We start from the raw sequence: 19,390 nt of genomic DNA, 5'->3' as shown, positions 1-19,390 counted from the left end.
TCTAGAAATAAAATAGAATGAATGTAAGAAGATATCAAATTGTGAAGCTAGTGAAAAATTATTGTGTTTTGTAGTGGTACCTGTTAGGAAGTGAGGCAAATAAAAGGGATAGAGAAATGGAATAATATTCAGTTTGAGAATGTGGAGGTATTTTTTAAACTCCACATATTTATTACTGAACCAACCAAAACCAGTACTATAGCACTGGTTTCAGGATCTGCAGCTAAATATGTCCCCTATCCAGCGGTGACATTTGTAGCTTGATGTGATAAGGTGATCATAATCCAGATGCAGCATAAATATGTGTGACATTTCATGGTATGATACCTTATAGACCCAGCTTGATTCTCCTCTAGTGTCTCCTTTTTCATTCAAATCCATTGGAAATGGGACAATTTTGCTTTTGTTTCTTGGACAGAAATCACTTGATCCCGAGAGTCTTGTGAGAAGATATGGTGAAGAACAAAATCAGGCACATGCACCACAGTGGCCAAGAAAAAGCAAAGAGTGAGCGAACATATTGTTTTAGATGTCATGAAAGTAGTAGAGATATATTAGATAATTGAAATCATAAGAATGAAGAGGTCTTCTAAAAGAGGGAGGACCATGAAAGAAGAGCAAAAGACTTTTAATATCTAGTGTCCAAGCTTATATGTAGGTTTAAGAAGAGGAGGGCTATCACACACTATTCAACTGTTGCCTCAAATCACTTAAGTTGCTGAGCCACAGCACTGAAGTTCCTATTTTCCTCATTGGCATTTTGACCTCTGCCAGAACTAGATTTTGCATGTATTTTTAGAAGTGGAATAGATATAAATGAATTTCAGTGCCTGATCAAGTTTTTCTTTTTTCTTTTTCCTTTTCAAATTGCAGATTCTTTAATATCTCAAATGGATTTATTAGTTTACTTTTACCACCCTATTCTGATACATCTTTTGGTGAATATTTTATGGAAGATTTTATGTTCATACCTATTATAGACTTGTTTTTTTTCTGTGAAATATTTAAAAGATTATGGCTGGAACATGACAAAAGCACAGGCAAGAAAAGAAAAACACATAAAATAGACTTCATTAAAATTAAAAACTTTTGTGCATCAAGACTGACAACAGTGAAAACTACCCACAGAATGAGAGTAAAATATTTGCAAATCATTTATCTGATAAGAGATTAATATCTAGAATGTATAATTCAATAATTTCAGAATATATGACAACTCTACAATGACAAAAAACAAACTTTATTTTTAAAAAAATGGGCAAAAGACTTGAGTAGACATTTCTCCAAAGAAGATATATACAAACGACCACTAAGTATGTGAAAGATGACTCAGCATCATTGCAGATAAAGGAAATACAAACCAAACCACAGTGAGATTTCACTTCATATTCATTAAGATGACTGTTATTTTTTAAAATGAAAAATAATGTGTTGTCAATGATGTAGAGAAATTGGAAATCTAGTGTTACAGTTTAGATAAAGTGTCCCCCAGAAGCTCATGTGTGAGACAGTGCAAGGAAGTTTAGAAGTGAAATGATTGGTTTATGAGCATTTTGACCTAATCAGTGCATTAATTCCCTAGCAGGGATTAATTGATTAGTAACTGTAGACAGGTAGGGTGTGGCTGAAGAAGGTGGGTCATTGGGGGGTGTGCCTTGGGGTACACATTTTGTCCCTGGTGAGCAAGAGTTCTCTCTCCTTTCTGGTGCCATGTCCTGAGCTACCTTCCTCTGCCATACCCTTGCACCTTGATGTTTTGCCTCACTTTGTGCCCAAAGCAATGGAGTTGGTCATCTGTGAACTGAGACCTCTGAAACTGAGCCCTAAATAAACTTTTCCTTCTCTACATTGTTTTTGTCAGGTCTTTTGGTCACAGTGGTGAAAAAGCTGACTAAAACACTTATGCATTACTGGTGGAAATGTAAAAGTACTGTGGAAAACAATTTGGTGATTCCTCAAAAAATGAAACAGAGTTATCAGCACTGTATTGAATATACACCCAAGAATAATGAAAGCAGGGACTCACACAGATACTTGTATACCAGAGTTCCTTGCAACATTATTCACAGTAGCTAAAAGTTATAAACAACCTAAACAACCATCAACAAATGAATGGGAAAATAAAATGTTTGAGATACATAGAATAGAATATCATTTAGCCTTAATGAAGTTCTAACACATGGTATTGCATGGATTAATCTTGAAATCAATATACTAAGTGAAATTAGCCAGACACCAAAGAGTATATATTGTTTGACTCATATGAGGTATCTAGAGGAGGTAATTCATAGGGAAAAAAGTGTGGTACCAGGCATTGGAGAAAGTGGGGAATGAGGAATTTTCATTTAGTGGGTACATAATTTCTGAATGAAATGATGAAAACATTCTGGAAATGTGTTGTGGTGATTGGTTGTATAACATTGTGAATGTACTTAATGCCATTGAACTAGACGTTTAAAAATCTGTAAAATGGTAAATTTTATATGTGTATTTTACCACAATTTAAGAGAAAAAGTTAATGGCTATTATAGAGGATATAAACATCATTATGCTTATTATAAAAGAAGGTGCCAACATGTTTGATCTTAAAGGTATTCTCTTTTGTATTTTTATTTACTTTGTCACCATATTTTTATATATCTACCTGTGGATAATTTACCTATTTTTTAATATTTTTAGTTATAGATGTACACATTACCTTTATTTTTTAAAAATTTTTATGTGGTGCTGAGGATTGAACCCAGTGCCTCACACATGCTAGCCAGGGCTCTACGCCAGCCCATGATTTACCTATTTTAATTCTTATTTCAAAGGCATCTAGTAGTCTTCTGTTTCATAAAACAGTTTTTGTTGTTTTAGGTTTCTGTTTTGTTTTTTTGGTGTGGAGTACTTATTTGAATCAGGGTCTCACTAAGTTGCTGAGGCTGACCTCAAACTTGTGACCCTTCTGTCTCAGCCTCCCAAGTCACTGGGCTTACAGGGGTATGCACCTGGCTTTTCTTGAGCTTTAATTACTGAAAATGTTTGGTTGTTTTTCATAATTTTAACTCTTAAGATAATATTTGTATGTGTTTACCTTAAAATTAATTATAGTAGTATTATCATTATTAAGATATAATATATGTATACTCTTGTTAAGAATTAAGAAATGCAGCTGTCTTAGAGAAGTCTTTCTTCACTGTGGTAATTTGCTTGCAGGATGAAGATGAGCTGGATTCCCACACCATGGTGAAGACTAGTTCAGAAAGTGTGGGCACGATGCGGGCTACAAGCACAATGAGTGAAGGAGCCCAGACCATGATTGAACATAACAGCACGATGTTAGAGTCTGATTTGGGGACCATGGTTATAAACAGTGAGGATGAGGAAGAAGAAGATGGAACTATGAAAAGTATGTGGCTTTTCCCATTGAACATTAGTTTTCTCTTTTCAAAGTGTACAAGGAACCAGAGTAGTTCTGTGTTACTTTTTAGAGCCAGATGTGGAAAATTTTGTTTCTTGACTTTATTTGACAGTTAAAAAAAGAATATGGCACAAGTCAACTTTAAAAATTGTATTTTAATATAGCACAAAGGAATGCATTTTTTTTTTTTTAATCTTTTGTTGTTGTTGTTGAGTAATGCATTTTTAACTTAGGATTATGGAACTTTTTTTTCTGTTGAAGGTTGCTAGCCCATAATTTGATTTGTAAAGTATTCTAGAGAAAAGAAGATAGTGTTCCTAACATTTACTTTTCCAATTAAAAAAGTAAACCTAAAATTCTGTTCCAATAAGTACAACATAATATTATTTCATGTTGTCTAAATTATCAGTTAAACCACAGAGACAGAAGTGCTGTAGAAAGAAATGAGAGCTGAGGTGAGAAAATAAGAAATACTAGCAAGAGGGATCAGGCGACGGGGTGCTCATAGAGAAAGTTATATTCCATGCATGTTTACTGCTGCTTACCATTTGTGTTTGAGGCACAATGCCAGGGGAGCTGCAGGGGCTGAAATGCTGATCAAGCCATTTTCTCTGACCTCTGTTGCTTAGAGAGCAATGAAGATAGCAGTTCTTCCATGGACTAGCATTTCTTTCTTAAAACAAATTTAAAAAAAAGTTTTTGAAGATAATGCAGTTAACAGTGTAGGACATTGTGTTTTCATGGTGATAGGCAAAAACAGATTAATTATCTCTTCATATCTACTGACCTTTCTCTTCTTTTCCTCCTGCTACCCTAGTCCTGTGTGGTTAATGTTGAAGTCTAAGCCCTAAGTGTTTTCTACTACACGGTTTTGCTTCTAAGTGGTAGGAAAGCAGGATTACATGACTTAATGCCATCATAGAGCCTGAGAAGTTATTAATATTCATATGATTTGCTGGAACTGCAAAATGGATATTGGAATTTCCTCTCTTGACATTTCTATTTTCTTTTAGTCTATCCCTTATTGCTGCTGCCTCCATGTTGTTGCTCCCTCTCTGAGGTCCTATCTCATAGCTTCAAGTCACTGCTCACTGCTGATACTTTCTTCACATTCCTAGTGTACATTGTGATGGCATATTTTGAAGGGGAAAATTATGAAGCATGAAATGCAAACAGATGCCAAAGTGTATAAATTTTCTATCTCCTACCACTTGTGGATCTCCTGCTTTGCCCTGGAAAACAGCCTAAATCTTTGATTTCCTAAAATTTCTAGCTGGGCTCCTGAATAGAACAGACCTTCTACACCATAACATGTCTAACTCAAAAGCATAAGGATGTTCTTGTGGCCTCCAAAGTCAGTTGGTGTTTGGGTACAAGTCATATGCCCTGTAGATAAAAAATACCCTTTGTTAAGGTAGTTAACACATTTCCCATCCGCGTGTAGCATTACTTTTCTGCAACTGATAAAATTCTTTCAAAGTTTAGGATTTTTAGCATACAAGTTAGGAGATCTGCTGTGCTTTATTATGTCTCTAATGAACTATGGAGCTTCCTACAAAACTATATAAACAGGAGCTGGGTTGTGGCTCAGTCCTAGAGCGCTTGCCTCGCATGCATGAGGCACTGGGTTCAATCTTCAGCACCACATAAATAAACAAAATAAGATATTGTGTCCATCTACAACTAAAAATTAAAAAAATAACTATATAAACAGCTTTTTATGTAGTTGTAGTTCAACGTCAGCATATATACAGTGGTAAAAATGGAATCTCATTTGGGTCAAGTTATTATATTTCAAGGAGGAGATCGTGATGATGATTTGAAAAATATCACACTTTAAAATTACACTACAGATTTCCACATAATTCCGTTGTGATGTGTAGCTATGACAACTACAGAAATCAACATATATTATAATTTGATGATAATGATTACATAGTTGTACCTTTTTGTCACAAAATGATTTTATTAAAAGTCCATTTTTAAGTTAAGCAGATAGTGGTTTATGTAGCTGCAGTTGTTTTATGTGCCCCAGCAAGCTTTAAATCCCCTGGGCCAACTATCTGTATTTTGTGTTTCTATAGATGCGACATCATTCCATGGTGTGGAATTTTGATGTTCCCCAAAATCTAATCAGCTGATATTAGTCTAACCTCTAGGGATTGCCATACTGTAGTATATAGCAAGAGTAACAAATGTGTCCTTGAAGAAATATTTACTTTAACCACGTTACTACTTTAATTTTGCTTTTACTCATGATATAAATATTTCTTAAAGATTACATTAGTTGGTATGAGGTTATGTCACATCAAAGCCTCATTTTTGTCTTAAGCATTTTTGTTACCTAAAAAGATTATAGCAATGTATTATTTTTTGTTTTCTAAACTCTCTAGATTGTTACATTCTGTGCTGAAGATTCTGATTTCCTTCTCCCTTTCCATTAGTGTTTCAAGTGAGTTCCCTGATTTAACATTCTTGTCAGTTTAAATTATGTTTATGTCTTCTCTTTTATATTTTTATCCACAAAGCTAGAAATTACAGACCTGTTTTCCTTCCTCTGAAATGGAAATTTAAATCTAGGAACAAAATTATTCAAAGACCTTTAGAAGTGAAGTAGAGAAAAGTGACAGAAAAATATTTTAAAATTTGATTTATTTTAACAAACCAATAAACAAACAAAAAAGGGCATGGGTCCTGCAGTCATGTCCCAAGAAGAATTCCAGACCTGTTTTCAGCAGTCATGACATTGTTTTTACCCTCTTACTCTCAGTCTTCCTGTTCCATTACCCTTGGAATGCCCGGGCATCAGCTTGGTAACCAAGGTCTTTTACCATATGACATCACCAATATTTACACATGGATATTTACTTCTTCCTTGTATATTATGTTCTACCCTTATTGGTCCATGCCAGTTGGAATTCCCTGAATGATTAACACTGTTTGTCATTTAAGGAAATTAACTTTCAAAGCTTTTTATCCTGAAAGATTTCATTAGCATCATGTTAAGAATCTGTTGTTAGCAAAATGATGGGCTAGTGGAAATTATTTCATTGTGGTGACTCTGGGAGAGTAGTTGCTTCAACAAAGAGAAGACTGTTGCCTTTTACCTTGTAGCTGTCTTTATGGAGGACATAAATAAAGTTGTCCTGGGAAACTCTACCTTGTTGATAATGTGAGAAAGAGCCATGCTTTTCACCCAAGTTGTGTGTGTGTGTATGTTGTTTCCCCAAACAGATTGTGAGTTTTGTTCTTGTTAGAATGCCATCTGAATCTCCTTTGCCACATAAGAATAGATGTCCTTGGAATATTGATTTCATCGATGAATACTAATTACATTATAGTCAGAGTCAAAACTTTCTCTTTTAGGTACTGGCTTACAGTAGGATTAAAGATTTAAAGCTTTCAGAACTAAAAGAATTTTCAGGTAAACCCCCTGCCTTAGTAAGCTATTATCTGGTAAAGACTACTTTCTTTAAAAGTGTTATACTAGCCATACCTTTCATTTCATAGAGCACACCTTCTGAAAATGTGTTCCTTAAGATGTATATCAATGGAGATTCTCTAATAAATATAGACAATTTACAGTATTCAGAAGTGTTTGGAGACTATAGTAATATATTGCTAGCTTATTAAGTGGTCCGCAGGTAATGCAGAAGGGAAACCTGTTCAAAAGATTTTACCCAGGCTTTAACTTACTTAGCCATGAAAGTTTTTAATGAGGAGCATTTCAGTGATTAATATCCTATGTAATTAGTGTCTAAGAAACACATTTGAGGAAATGCTGTCACAGGAGTCCTCTAATTCCTGGAGTCAGCTGCTTTCTTTTTGTTATTACACCCACCTTTCACTTCTGTGTTCAGATTCGAGGCTATGTTTCATTTCTTTCAGCCACTCTTACTCATATCTTAACTCCTGTGCCATAATGTCTTTCTTATTTGCCCTCCTGAAAAATTGGCAGGATTGATTTGCCCATCTTCTCTGCATTTTCACACTGGTTTCTGAGTGCTGCTGGAGAAAAATCTCAAATCTGCATAGATGAAGGCCAACAGTTCAAGACTTTCAACCCCATTTGGGCCCTCGAAGCTTTCCTGTAGGCCTGTGTTTCAACTCTTTCTTGTTCTGCAGAATGGCTATTTTAGACCTTCTAAATTTCCTGCAACCCTCCCTTTTAGTTTTAATGGATGACCTTTCTTCCTACTTTATAGACTAAAGGGGAATACTATCATAAAAGAAGTTAGAGATGGTGTGTAGTTGTTTTGAATGTGGACTTTAAAATAAGATAGAAATGTTGGAGTCATTTGTTTTTATTTTGGTACTAGGGATTGAACCTAGGGATGCTTAAGCACTGAGCTACATCCCAGCTGCGTCCCCCACCCCCTTTAATGTTTTATTAGAGACAGGGTCTCATCTAGTTGCTTAGAGCCTCGCTAAGTTGCTCAGGCTAGCTTTGAACTTGCAATCCTCCTATCTCGGCCTCCTGAATCACTGGGATTACAGGCATGCGCCACCATGCCCAGCTTGAAGTCCTTCTTGGTTTTTCTCTTTCTGCCTTCACCCCTCATTGTATTAACATCAACTCTCAACTATACTGGCTGCAAAATATCTGTCCTCTTCTTTCCATCTGCTATATTTCCTAGTGCAGGTGCTCATAGTCTCTCACTTGTAAGTCTTCCTAATGGATTGCCTTCCTCAATTGTTGGTTCCCTACTCTCCCTGCAGATCTCACCACATCTCTCTGCTGTTTATAACCTTCCATTGACTCCTGGTTGCTCTCAGCCTAAAGGTCAACATGGGTTAAAAGGCAGTACATGCTCAGATCCCTGTTATCTTTCTACTCTTGTGTCTCTTTATTCCCTCAGCTCCTCAGCTGTTACAGTGCTCTTTCTTACCTTTGAGTATTCACACTGCCCTAATCTTTCCATTCGGATTCCTGCTTCCTTGGCTAATTCATTCTTAGGCTCAGTTAGGAGACTCCCAATTGACCCCAGGTTAGGGATGGGCTGCCATCTTACCTCATGCTTTTATAGTACCCATCACACTGTATTGTAAGTTCCTGCTTCTGTGTGGTTATCTGTTTTTTTCCACTTTATTTCAGTATGTAATAAAATACTTAGCACATTTATAAGTTCATTAAATAGTTTCTGAACAAATAATGTGGCATAGTGAAAAGAAAATGGAATCTGAAGTCAGATCACTTACTATGTATTAGTTAATCTTTACTGAGTTTTAGTGATGTATATCTGCGTATGTTTGCATGTGTGTATGAATTTATGTAAATACATAAAGCACCTAGCAGAAAGCATTAAATATAGCAGGTAGTCAATAAAGACTCATCTCCCATCTACTCATCCTGTCAATTTCTCCTGATAACAACTTAGGAAGCTGAAGCATCTGGAGCTGTGAACTTTGCCCAGCCCTGCTTCCCAAGCAGTGATAAAGGCCTGATTTTCTTGGGCCCAGAGCCATTGAACAGCTCCATTTTCTCTTCCCATAGCAGTTCTTGCTCCCACCTCTCCCTGCCTCCTCCTACACCTTGTTCTATTTCCTTTTAGCCAGAAAAGAATCTGTAGAGAACAATGATCTACAAAATGAACTGAGTAGCACAAAGATGAATAAGAGGGATTTGAAATGTAACAAGACAAGGGAATGGTCAGGGAGTACTCAGCTGACCTGGCATCTCCTGACTGGAAGTGTATTTGATGAAGTATATTGAAATAAATTGAGACGAGAGAATATTCCACTGTTTGTAAAATTCAACATCTTTTTGAACAGATGGGAAAAGTACCATGAAAGCTTGAAAGAGTACAATAAAGTTACTTTTTTGTGGAAAAGGGAAAAATAATGAATTTTTCAACTTATAGCTATCATTGAGGGCCTACTTTGGGCCAAGCATTGTGCTTAGGACTTTATATACATTGTCTCATGTATTCCTCACAAAGATCCTGTTAAATAGCATTTTATCACCATTTACCACTAATGAAATGGAAATTTGATAATGTTGAGTAACTTATTCAAGACTTCTTAGCAAGTCAGTGATGGAACCAGCATACAGACTCAGATTTGACACTAAAATCACATAACTAGTCAGGGGCTGGTGAGCTGGATGTCCCTCTTGGGGAGGATTCTAGAACATCTGTGAGTCTTTTAGGAAAGATCAGGATCATTATAAATTAGCATAGGTTCCCAAGAACAGATCATGCCAGAATAACATAATGTCCTTTTTTTGACATCATTGCTACACTACTAGGTGAGAGAAAATTCAGGGTATAGGTGCTGTGTCTCAGGACACTGGAAAAGTCTTTGACAAGTCTTTAATGATATCTTTTAGTAACATTATATAGCTTGACCCAGTTGTTAACACTCAAATGTACATTTATCAGTCAGAGGTTTTTTTTTTTTTTTTTTTTTTTTTAAGAGGATATAGAAATTCCTATAGGTATTTTAAACATAATGAGATTTAAGTTAGAGCTATATTTGTTAACAAAATCAGTGGAAGGGGCTGAAGGAAAAGATTGTATTAGGTTCTAGGACTGACCTCCACAAAATCACAAAAGTGAGCTTTTGTGGAGCTGCTATGATTGACACAATCAGGAATTGCAATCCAAAAGCTGTCATTGGTACTTAGTGAGTTGAGTAATACAGATTGAAATTAACCCCATTGCTACTCAGTGATTAGAAAGCTACCAGTGCCACTTTCGCTCCTCTTCAACACTTATGAAACTGGTAACTAGATGCTGGAATGCTGCTATAAAAACCTCCAGGTCCCTTTGACTGCTTACCAGAAGGAAATAACTGAAAAAACCTGGCCTCTGCTTATTTGGTAACTTTCCTGTATTTACTCAGAACTCTAAATTGCAAGGAATTCTAGGAAATGTAGTGTTTGTTTAGCTTTCCAACCTGTGTAATATGAAGGCTGACCAAAGGTAGGTGTCATTGGTTGCTAAATTTCTGTCAAACATACAATTAAATAATAAGTTTTTACAGGGAGAAAGTTTGTCATTGTGTGCCACAGAGCCTAGGCCTCAGTGCTGGCTAACTGAACATTTTTTATAGAAACTGGGATGAAGCTCTAGAATTAAGTACATCAGAATTGCAAATGACATGAAGTGAGGCAAAATAAAAATACATTCTAAGATAGAATCAGATCCTTAAAAGATTTTCATGAGCTGAAGCAGTGGACTTGATTTACAGATGAACTCTGTTCTTGGATACAAATCACTAACCTCAGAACGTATATCATAGCAGTTGCCCTTTAGAGATGCTAGTTTTGCAGGCCAGAGCAGGGCCTGGGCGTCTCTGTTTAAAACCCTAATTAAACAAACAGCAACAAAACTCTACAAGTGCCTCTGAGGTGCAACTAGGACTGATAACCACTTCTTGGAACAAGGAAATAACACCTACTTTGTAATCTCTGGAACCAGAACTCAAGTTACATTTAGAACCTACCTAGAGTATTTAATAATGATAGAGATACCCTGGAGCACACTGAGCAAGAGGGACCTTGATAGGGAAGTAATACATTTTGTGTTAAGAACAGGTAGAGAGTCTGGTGTTGTGGCTCATGCCTATGATCCCAGCAACTCAGGAGGCTGAGACAGAGCAAAAGTTCAAGGCCAGCCTCAGAAACTTAGCAGTGTCTTAAGCAACTTAGTGAGACTGTCTCAAAAATAAAAGACAAGAGCTAGGGATGTAGCTCAGTGGTAGAAAGCTCTTGGGTTTGAGTTCAATCCCCGGTACCTGCCCCGCCCCCCCAAAAAAAAGAAAGAAAGAAAAAAAAAAGAAACACTTGGTAAAATTTAGGCTTCTATTCTTCACTTAAATTAACTTTTCATAACTTTTTATCAATTATTGCTAGGTTAAGAAATTTTAATTGGATACACGTTTTTAAAATTTCTTTTTCATACCTATAACGTATAGGGATTTACAGAGTGCATCACAGTTGCCAGGTATGGTGGCACATACCTATAATCCCAGTGACTTAAGAGGCTGAGGCAGGAGGATTATAGTTTTGAGACCAGCCTGGGTAACTTAGTTGCTGTCTCAGATAAAATGAAAAGTTGAACTGGGGCTGTAGCTTGATGGTAGAATCTTGCCTAGTGTGTATAAGGCTATGGTTTTAATTTTTAGCACTACACACACACACAAAAAAATCACAGTTTATTTTGGTTAGCATTTATATAGACAGTTTCACTTAATTAGTGAAAGAGAGGAAATGAGATTCTCCTTTATATTTTTAGGAGTTTATTCTGGAAAGAGGTAATAGATTGATTTCAAAATGTTTAGGAGAGACACCAAGAAGGGAAGACTGACCATTAAATATTGCTCCCTAGTTTGCCTTATGTCTCTAGGCAGAATCGTTAAATCCAACGCAGTTTGCCCTGGGCATCCACTTCTAAGTTTGATTCTTTGCTTAGTCAGTCTTCTTTTTTTTTTTTTTTTTCTCTCCCAGTTCTGGTTTGCATCCTTTCCTTTTTTCCTTCTAAAACCCATTTCAGAAAAGGATTAGATACATAGGTATAATGTATGAAATCCTCATGAAATAATTTTTTTCCCCATAATTGCAAAGGCTTAAGTAAATCAGTAAGGATGGAGTGTCCAGTACCAAGAAATAATCAAAAAGGAAGAAGAGTGTGTAGAAGGGTTATATTTCTATTTCATTAATCTTGCCAGGACATGGCAGTAAAAGTGACAGTAGTAAACAGGTCCCTCTTAAAACAGGATGCAAATACCTGTAATTTATCTGGGAAATTAGAAACACTTTGTTTTCCTCTTCAGAAATACTAGCTATCTAGCTTCCATGTGGCTACAGTGATTTGGAACTCCTTGGAAGCATGGAACATGGCCTACTTTTCTGTGTTCCCTGTGTCTGTCGGATGGTTAATGAGGTATGACCCAGTTGAGTCCTGTCATTGTATGCCTTTTGGTTGTAGGGTGCCTGGTTTATTACCTCAAAGCACGGGCAAGCAAGTAAATATTCTCCCTTTTTTAAAAAATATTTTTATTAGTTGTTGATGGGTCTTTATTTTATTTACTTATTTATATGTGGTGCTGAGACTCGAACCTAGTGCATCACTCATGCTAGGTAGGGGCTTACCACTCTACCACTGAGCTCTACCATTGAGCCACAATCCCAGCCCCAATATTAGTTCTTCCTTCTGCATGAAAATCTCTTTCTTACAAAGAACTCGAAGAACTTCCATAGACATGGACAGAACATTCTAATGTTTATTACTCACACAGGAAACCATTCCTTTTATTTAACAAAAATCCTGGGCTTCAATTTGTCTGTTTCCTTCTATTTTGCTCTCATTGGAGATGGAAAACAGCTGGTCACTATTTTATGTGTAAGAATCTTTCATATATACTGAGGTACTTATTAAATTGTTCTTTAGACTTTTCTTTTCCTGACTGGGTAATTTCAGGCCCTTTAACCTTTGTGCAGATATTATTTTCTAAGCTCTTAATTTCTTTTTTGACTAGCCTCTGGACCTTCTCTTTGTTGTATGTATCCTCCTTTGTTTCAAAACACAATCTGATGAAGTTAGGGGGAAAATTGATGTCAGTAGCTTCCATATTAACATCCTGGTTTTTATATGTATTTTCTTTACTCTTGGAAGCAAATTAAAGGACACATTTCCAAGGTCTTTAGTCAGGTGGAATACCTACAACTTAAAATATTTTTGGAAGAAGAAGTTAGGGAATATTCATAAATACCTTTGATGTTGGTACATATTATACTAAAATTATAATTGTTATTTCATTTTTTACACTTGAGTATTGTGTCATAATCATTCCAAGAAATTAAAAAACAAATTACATTTTGTTAAAGTATTTTTAAATTTCTTTGTATATTAAAATTTTCATTAAGACTTCACTCATTTAGAAAACATGCAGATTAGGAAAGCTAATGAATAATTGTGGCTGGATTAGCATATTTTGTAAGGTATTGTATTCCACACAATATAATATCCTTGTAAATGTTTTGAAGAATACATAAAGGAAATGGGAAGACATCTTTTTCTTTAAAATTTTACAGGCACAAAGGAATGAGTAGTGGTTATTTTATTACTAATGGGTTTTTATTTCTACAAGCAAGGAAGTTGAAAGATTTGGGCCAAATTTGAGGAACTGGGTAATTTTGAAAATACTTTATTATTAGAGTAAAATATATTTTTATAAGCTAGGGTCAAAATTTAACTGCAGCTTGAGAAATTGATGTCAATATATGTGATGATTCTGTGTTTAAAAAAAAGTATTTGCCATAGCAACCACAATCACATATGACAGTAGTTACTATCTTGAGATTTCCTGCTTCATTCTCCCATGGAAGGACCCAGGATTCCTTTTTTTTTTTTTTTCCTTTCCTTTAAATAAATTGCAAATTCAAGACATCATCCTCTCTGCCCCACTTCTGTGAATAGGTATCTCCCTGGAGACTCAACTGCATACTGTGGCATGTGTTTCGTATTGTATAGTTAAACATTACTGGACAATTACAGCTGCCCCCTCTCATTAACTTTCAAAACAAACTTGTCTATTCCTCTTTAGAAACTTTTTAAAAATTATTTCTTTACCTTTCTTTGTGTATAACAAAGACATTCTAAATGTTAATACTAGGTTTTAAATTAATGGAAAATGTTCAGAGATATAAGCACATACATTTGAACAGAAAATTGTGGTATAAGCATATTTTGAATAAAATCATCTTGTTATAAAGTCTTCCAAAAAAATTAATGGTACAGACTGCCTATTGTTTGATATTTGGATTTTTGTTAACTCTCTGTAAGAATGTTTATTTCTAACCTAAGAATGGATAATTTTCCAAACTTTTGAGTATATAACTACTGAGGCATTTTACCATCAATTTTTAAGTCAGCTGGTAAAACATACTTAAAATTACAAATGTGTCTGAAATGTAGTGATAACTAAACTATTATGTGGATTTCATTATATAATAGTGGATTTCAAATTTCAAATTGAGATGTTCCTGCCACAAAGCCTTCATTCCCGCTCCTTCTACTTCTTCCTACATCTTCCACTTGTGAATAGAAATGTACCATTTAAGTGCTGAACTTGGCCGCATGTACCAGAAAACCCAAGTAACAATGGTTTAAGCAAAATAGGATTCATTTCTTTTTTCACTTAATAAGAAATCCAGAAGCAGAGTATTCTGCACTGAGAAAGTGATTTTGTGATGTCGTTAAAAAGCCTTTCTGTAATACCATCTTTTGGGTGTTACTCTCATCCTTCTGCTCACAGAATAAATGCTTATTCTCCAGATTGCATTCCAGGTAGGAGGGAAAAGCGAGAAATAGACGGGGTGGTGCCTCAATCAAGAAAACAGAACTTTCATAGAGACTATTTTATGTGTCATTGACCACAATTAATTAGATGGTCACTCTACCCATAATAGAGGCACTCTTGCTATGAAATAAGGGGATTATAGATATTAGGTAGGCAGCTGTTTGAGAAACTTCGATGCTGATAGTAGCTCATAGAATAGATTAGAAACTTGTGATTAGGAGAATGTTAGAAGCAGGCTCAGGACTATAGGGATGGAAAAGTAGATTTCTGGAATGAAATTTCCCAATGATTTCATTTTGTTCAGCCTTAGAGATTGGTCTGCCTCTGCCCTTTCTGTTGCTACTGTTACCTAGTTTCTACTTTGCTGACATTTAAAAAAAAAATTTTTTTTAGTTGTCTGTGGGCCTTTATTTTATTTTATGTGGTGATGAGAATTGAACCCAGTGTCTTGAATGTGCTAGGCAAGCGCTCTAGCACTGAGCCACAACCCCAGCCCCACTTTGCTGACTCTTACCAGAACAGAATACTATCTTTCTTTTAGCCTTCTCCCTATTCTTTCTCTTAAGGAAATACCTCCTGAGCCCATCTTACTTTGTTGTGTGAAAGTTTTTATAAAAGATAAAAAGTTTTTCCCGCTTTATTCTCCATAATAGAAATAAATAAATTTTGAGATTTTATTTTTCTCCTCCTTTCCAGTATATACTACTGCTTTTAATGTATAGGTCATACTAGAGTAGCTGCTTTATGTTAGTTTCTGGTGGGAAAAAGTTAGTCTTCTGTTTATTCCTAAAATGCTATGGGTATATTTTCTCTGATTCAAAGATCTGAATTAAGCGTCACTGGTTTATCAAAATACCTCTGACTCTTTCATTATGGTGCCAGGGTGTTAGTAAAGACTCTGGATGAAGAATTTCCCTAACTTTGACTTGAAGAGAAAACAAAGAGACCGTAACTAGAATCTTTGCAGTGAAGCAAGTGCTGGGTAGAAAGGAAACATAGTAAGAGCAATGAGGTCCTGGCCCTGTGTAGGGAGAATAGGAAGATCTGGGGGAGGGGCATGGGTCATGGAGTACTGTTTTCTTCGATGGCTTAGAAGTGCCATTTGTATGTGTCTGTGTGTGTGTTGGTTTACCAAAGCCCTTGAAGTTACTTTTTAAAGAACACTATTTAAAAATACACTTCAGTGAAACATTTCTATACCTTTGTCAGTTGATAATGGCAATCTTCATGGGTTTCTTAATCTTCCAAGTTAGTTTCCCCCAAATCCCATTTTCCCTTTCTTCTGATTTTTACTTTCCTATATAAGCATTAATAGCCCTTATTATACTGAAAGTTCAAGTTTGTAGATGTCTTTATGTGTTTTAACCATTTTAAGACTTTCTGATGCAAATCAGAATTTAGAACTAAAATGTAATTCCATTACAAATTAACTCTTCTTGAACTGGGTGTGTAGCTCAGTTTATTTTGCGCGTAGCATGCATGATGCCCTAGGTTTGATCCCCAGTTCAACCAAAAAAATTACTCATCTCTTAAGAAAAGAATATTGAGCAAAGGATTCCTTTATGGGATATCTCCTTATCCCATGCCCTACTCTGTGACTTGATTTTCTCAAGTATTTTGTAGGAAGTTTGTTAAGTTTAGCCATACTTCAATGTGCTTTCCCTCTTATTCTCATAAAATGGGGCAGAGGTGGAGAATAACCAAGGTTAAATTTCTAAACACTATTTTGGAATAAGAGGTTGCCTTAGGAACAAAATTTTGATTCTGGAGATAGAGAAGTATGTCTAGTTAATGATGAGACCCAGAGACAAATCACGGATACTTAAAATCTTTTGAAAATGTTAATGGAATATTTGTGTCCTGTCCAAATGTCAGTCATACAATCTTGTCAAATTAACTATCTTCCCTCCCTCTGTTTCTTCTGGGATTTTGGGAAACAAAGTTGAAGTTGAACACCATAAAAACAAAATCTTGACTTTTAACATATTTATTGATCATTGAAATGGAATATCTGTCTTCTGCAAATATGCCTGAGATATATATTTCCATTGTTAACTAATATGATAACATATTAGTAAAATCTTTTCTAACCAGTGATTTAAAGGCTGTTTTAGCTATTATCTTGATGAACTGTACAAAAGGAGCTTTTATTTGTTTGGTTGGTTAGGTTTTTAAATTTTTATTCTGTGTATTTTTGTATGTGAAATATGAAGATGCTCTAAGTTCAGAGGGTTTGCCACAAATACTGTTACTTTATACTATTCTAATTTTGAATACCTCAGTATCTTTTCAGTGGGTATGATTTGAGTTCTGTATATTTTATCAAACTTATTTTCAAGCAGTTTAACAGCTGGAATTAGAAAATGGGTACTTAGACAAAGAGTTGTATTGAGAATCAGCTTCTGTTTTTCTACTAATATATGCACATTATGAATATCATAGTTTTCCTGATTCTACTGGGACAATTATTCTAGTTGTAATAATGTCTGAAGTACATTATCACAATGCACTTGATAGTGATGAAAGACCAGTAGCCTCCACTAATTAAAAAATAATGATGAAAAAACACATAGCATCTCATAGCTCCTCTCCAGGTATATGGAGATTGAACCTCTGGGCAGATAGAAACACTTGTTTATCGTCAGAATTATCTGTGAAATTATTCAGGCAAAGGGTTTAGGTTCCTGTATTAGGGATCTTACAGTTTAATGAAAAGTTAAGACAGAAACACATTTAAAAGATACAATTCAGACTTTGAAAAAAAAAATAAGCATATTACTGAAAGTTATATTCCTCACATATGTACTTTACGTCATGATTCACTTGATCAGAGTTTAAGCTCAACCATCAAAAGACCCACAAGAAAATGTAAAAGGCTTCTGTGTAGGTATTAAGATCACTTGTAAATAAAGATCTGTGCATATATAGAAAAAGACTTAGTTAACTTAAATTGATAGTTAATTTAAAACCACAGTCAGCCATGTGTCTAGGATATATTGGTATACCCATGATTATAACAGCTTGATTCCCAATAACTAAAAGATGGGAGCAACCCAATGTCCATTGAGAGATGAATGGATAAACAAAATGTGGTGTAATATATACAACGGAATATTAGCTTTGAAAAGTAAGGAAATTCTGACACACAATACAACATGAATCAACATTCAGGACATGCTAAGTGAAATAAAGCAATCATAAAAAGGGGAAATACTGTAATGATTCCACTAATAGAGGTAGAAAGAAGTGGAATTCATAAAAAAGAAATAAAATGGTGGTTGACCAGGGGCTAGGAGAAGGAAAATGGGGAGCTTTTGTTTAATGGGTACAGAATTTTAATTTTGCAAGATGCATTGTGGAGGTCAGTCCCTAAGTAATATGTAATACTACTGAATCATACACTTAAAAATGGCTGAACATTATGTATGTGTATTTTAGCACAATAAAAGTGGAAAAATGTCTTCACCATTTTAAGCATACAGTTCAGTAGTATTAAATACATCATATTGTGCAGTCACCACCACTATTCATCTCCATTCCTTTTTTCTTTTGGTTGCAGGGGTGGGAGGGATTCACTCCAGGGTCTCATGGGTGCCAGGCAAGCACTCTTATCACACTCTTATCATGAGCTATATCCCCAGCCCTTTTTATTTTTGGATTTGTGGTGGAGTCTTGCTGAATTGCCAGATATTGGCCTCAAACTTGAGATCCTCCTGCCTCAACCTCCCAAGTAGCTGGGATTGCAGGCATGCACCACTATATCCAGCTATTCTTTTCACCTTCTAGAATTAGAACTGAAACTCTGTACCTGTTAAATTTTAACTCATTTTCTGTTCTCTCTGACTTCTTGCTATCTGAGATTTTGACTACTCTTAACTACCTCACATAAATGGAATCATGCAATATTTGTCTCTTTGTGACTGGCATTCTGTTAGCCAAGTCTTATCCTTGTCGTAGCATGTGTCAGAATTTCCTTACTTACATTTTGCTTATCCATTTTGTCAGTGAACTATTGGGTAGCTTCCATGTTTTAGTTCTTGTGAATAATGCTATAGAGAACATGGATATGCTAATACCTCTATTAATTTCTTCATGACCCTTTTTTAAAATCTTTTGGGTATATAACCAAATGTAAGGTGGTACATTTTGTGTTATGTGATCCCCCCCCCCCCACAGTTTATAAAAGAAAAACACCTACTCTATGAAGACAATAAAAACTTGGTTTGTTGGGGGAAATCATGTCATTTTTAGGCAATGGAATTTTTTTAAATTAATAAATGCCATCAGTACCACTTTCTCTTGTGTCCTCACCTAAGCATACTCACCTACACTCCAGTTCTGCCAAATAGCCCACACAGAAATCTAAGAACCTGGGAAAGGAAAGAGCTGAAGGGATGCTTGCCTGACAATTCCATTCTCCTCATCCCACTCTATTTTGTTGTTGTTGATGTTGAAGAATTGCAGATCCTTGCATTTGCCACAAAAAATAGGCATCAATTCCAATTCATTCCATATTCCTAAAGACTGAAAGATTTTGGCATTCTAGTCTTTTGACCAAAATGACCTTCTGTCTCATCCTCAGCCAACAGTGTTACTTAGTTGTAATAATAGTACTCATAGTAGTTTCAACCTACACTAGTAGGATTGCAGAATGCATTCTAGATTAGCTGGATAACTATTATG

At 35.5% G+C, this 19,390-nt stretch overlaps 1 protein-coding gene across 3 annotated transcripts in view; it reads left to right on the top strand.

Annotated features, from left to right (window-relative positions):
• The window catches only part of STK3 (serine/threonine kinase 3), a 302,874-nt gene that overhangs the window by 213,861 nt on the left and 69,623 nt on the right, over positions 1 to 19,390 (top strand). For all 3 annotated transcript variants that reach the window (XM_079126263.1, XM_079126262.1, XM_079126264.1), the window contains one exon: positions 3,199 to 3,391. In XM_079126263.1, coding sequence (XP_078982389.1) covers positions 3,199 to 3,391 — 193 coding nt within the window. The remainder of the gene's footprint in view (positions 1 to 3,198; positions 3,392 to 19,390) is intronic.

Source organism: Sciurus vulgaris (assembly GCF_902686455.1).
Source record: "Sciurus vulgaris genome assembly, chromosome: 1".
Classification (NCBI taxonomy): Eukaryota; Metazoa; Chordata; class Mammalia; order Rodentia; family Sciuridae; genus Sciurus; species Sciurus vulgaris.
This window is presented reverse-complemented; position numbering and strand designations above follow the sequence as displayed.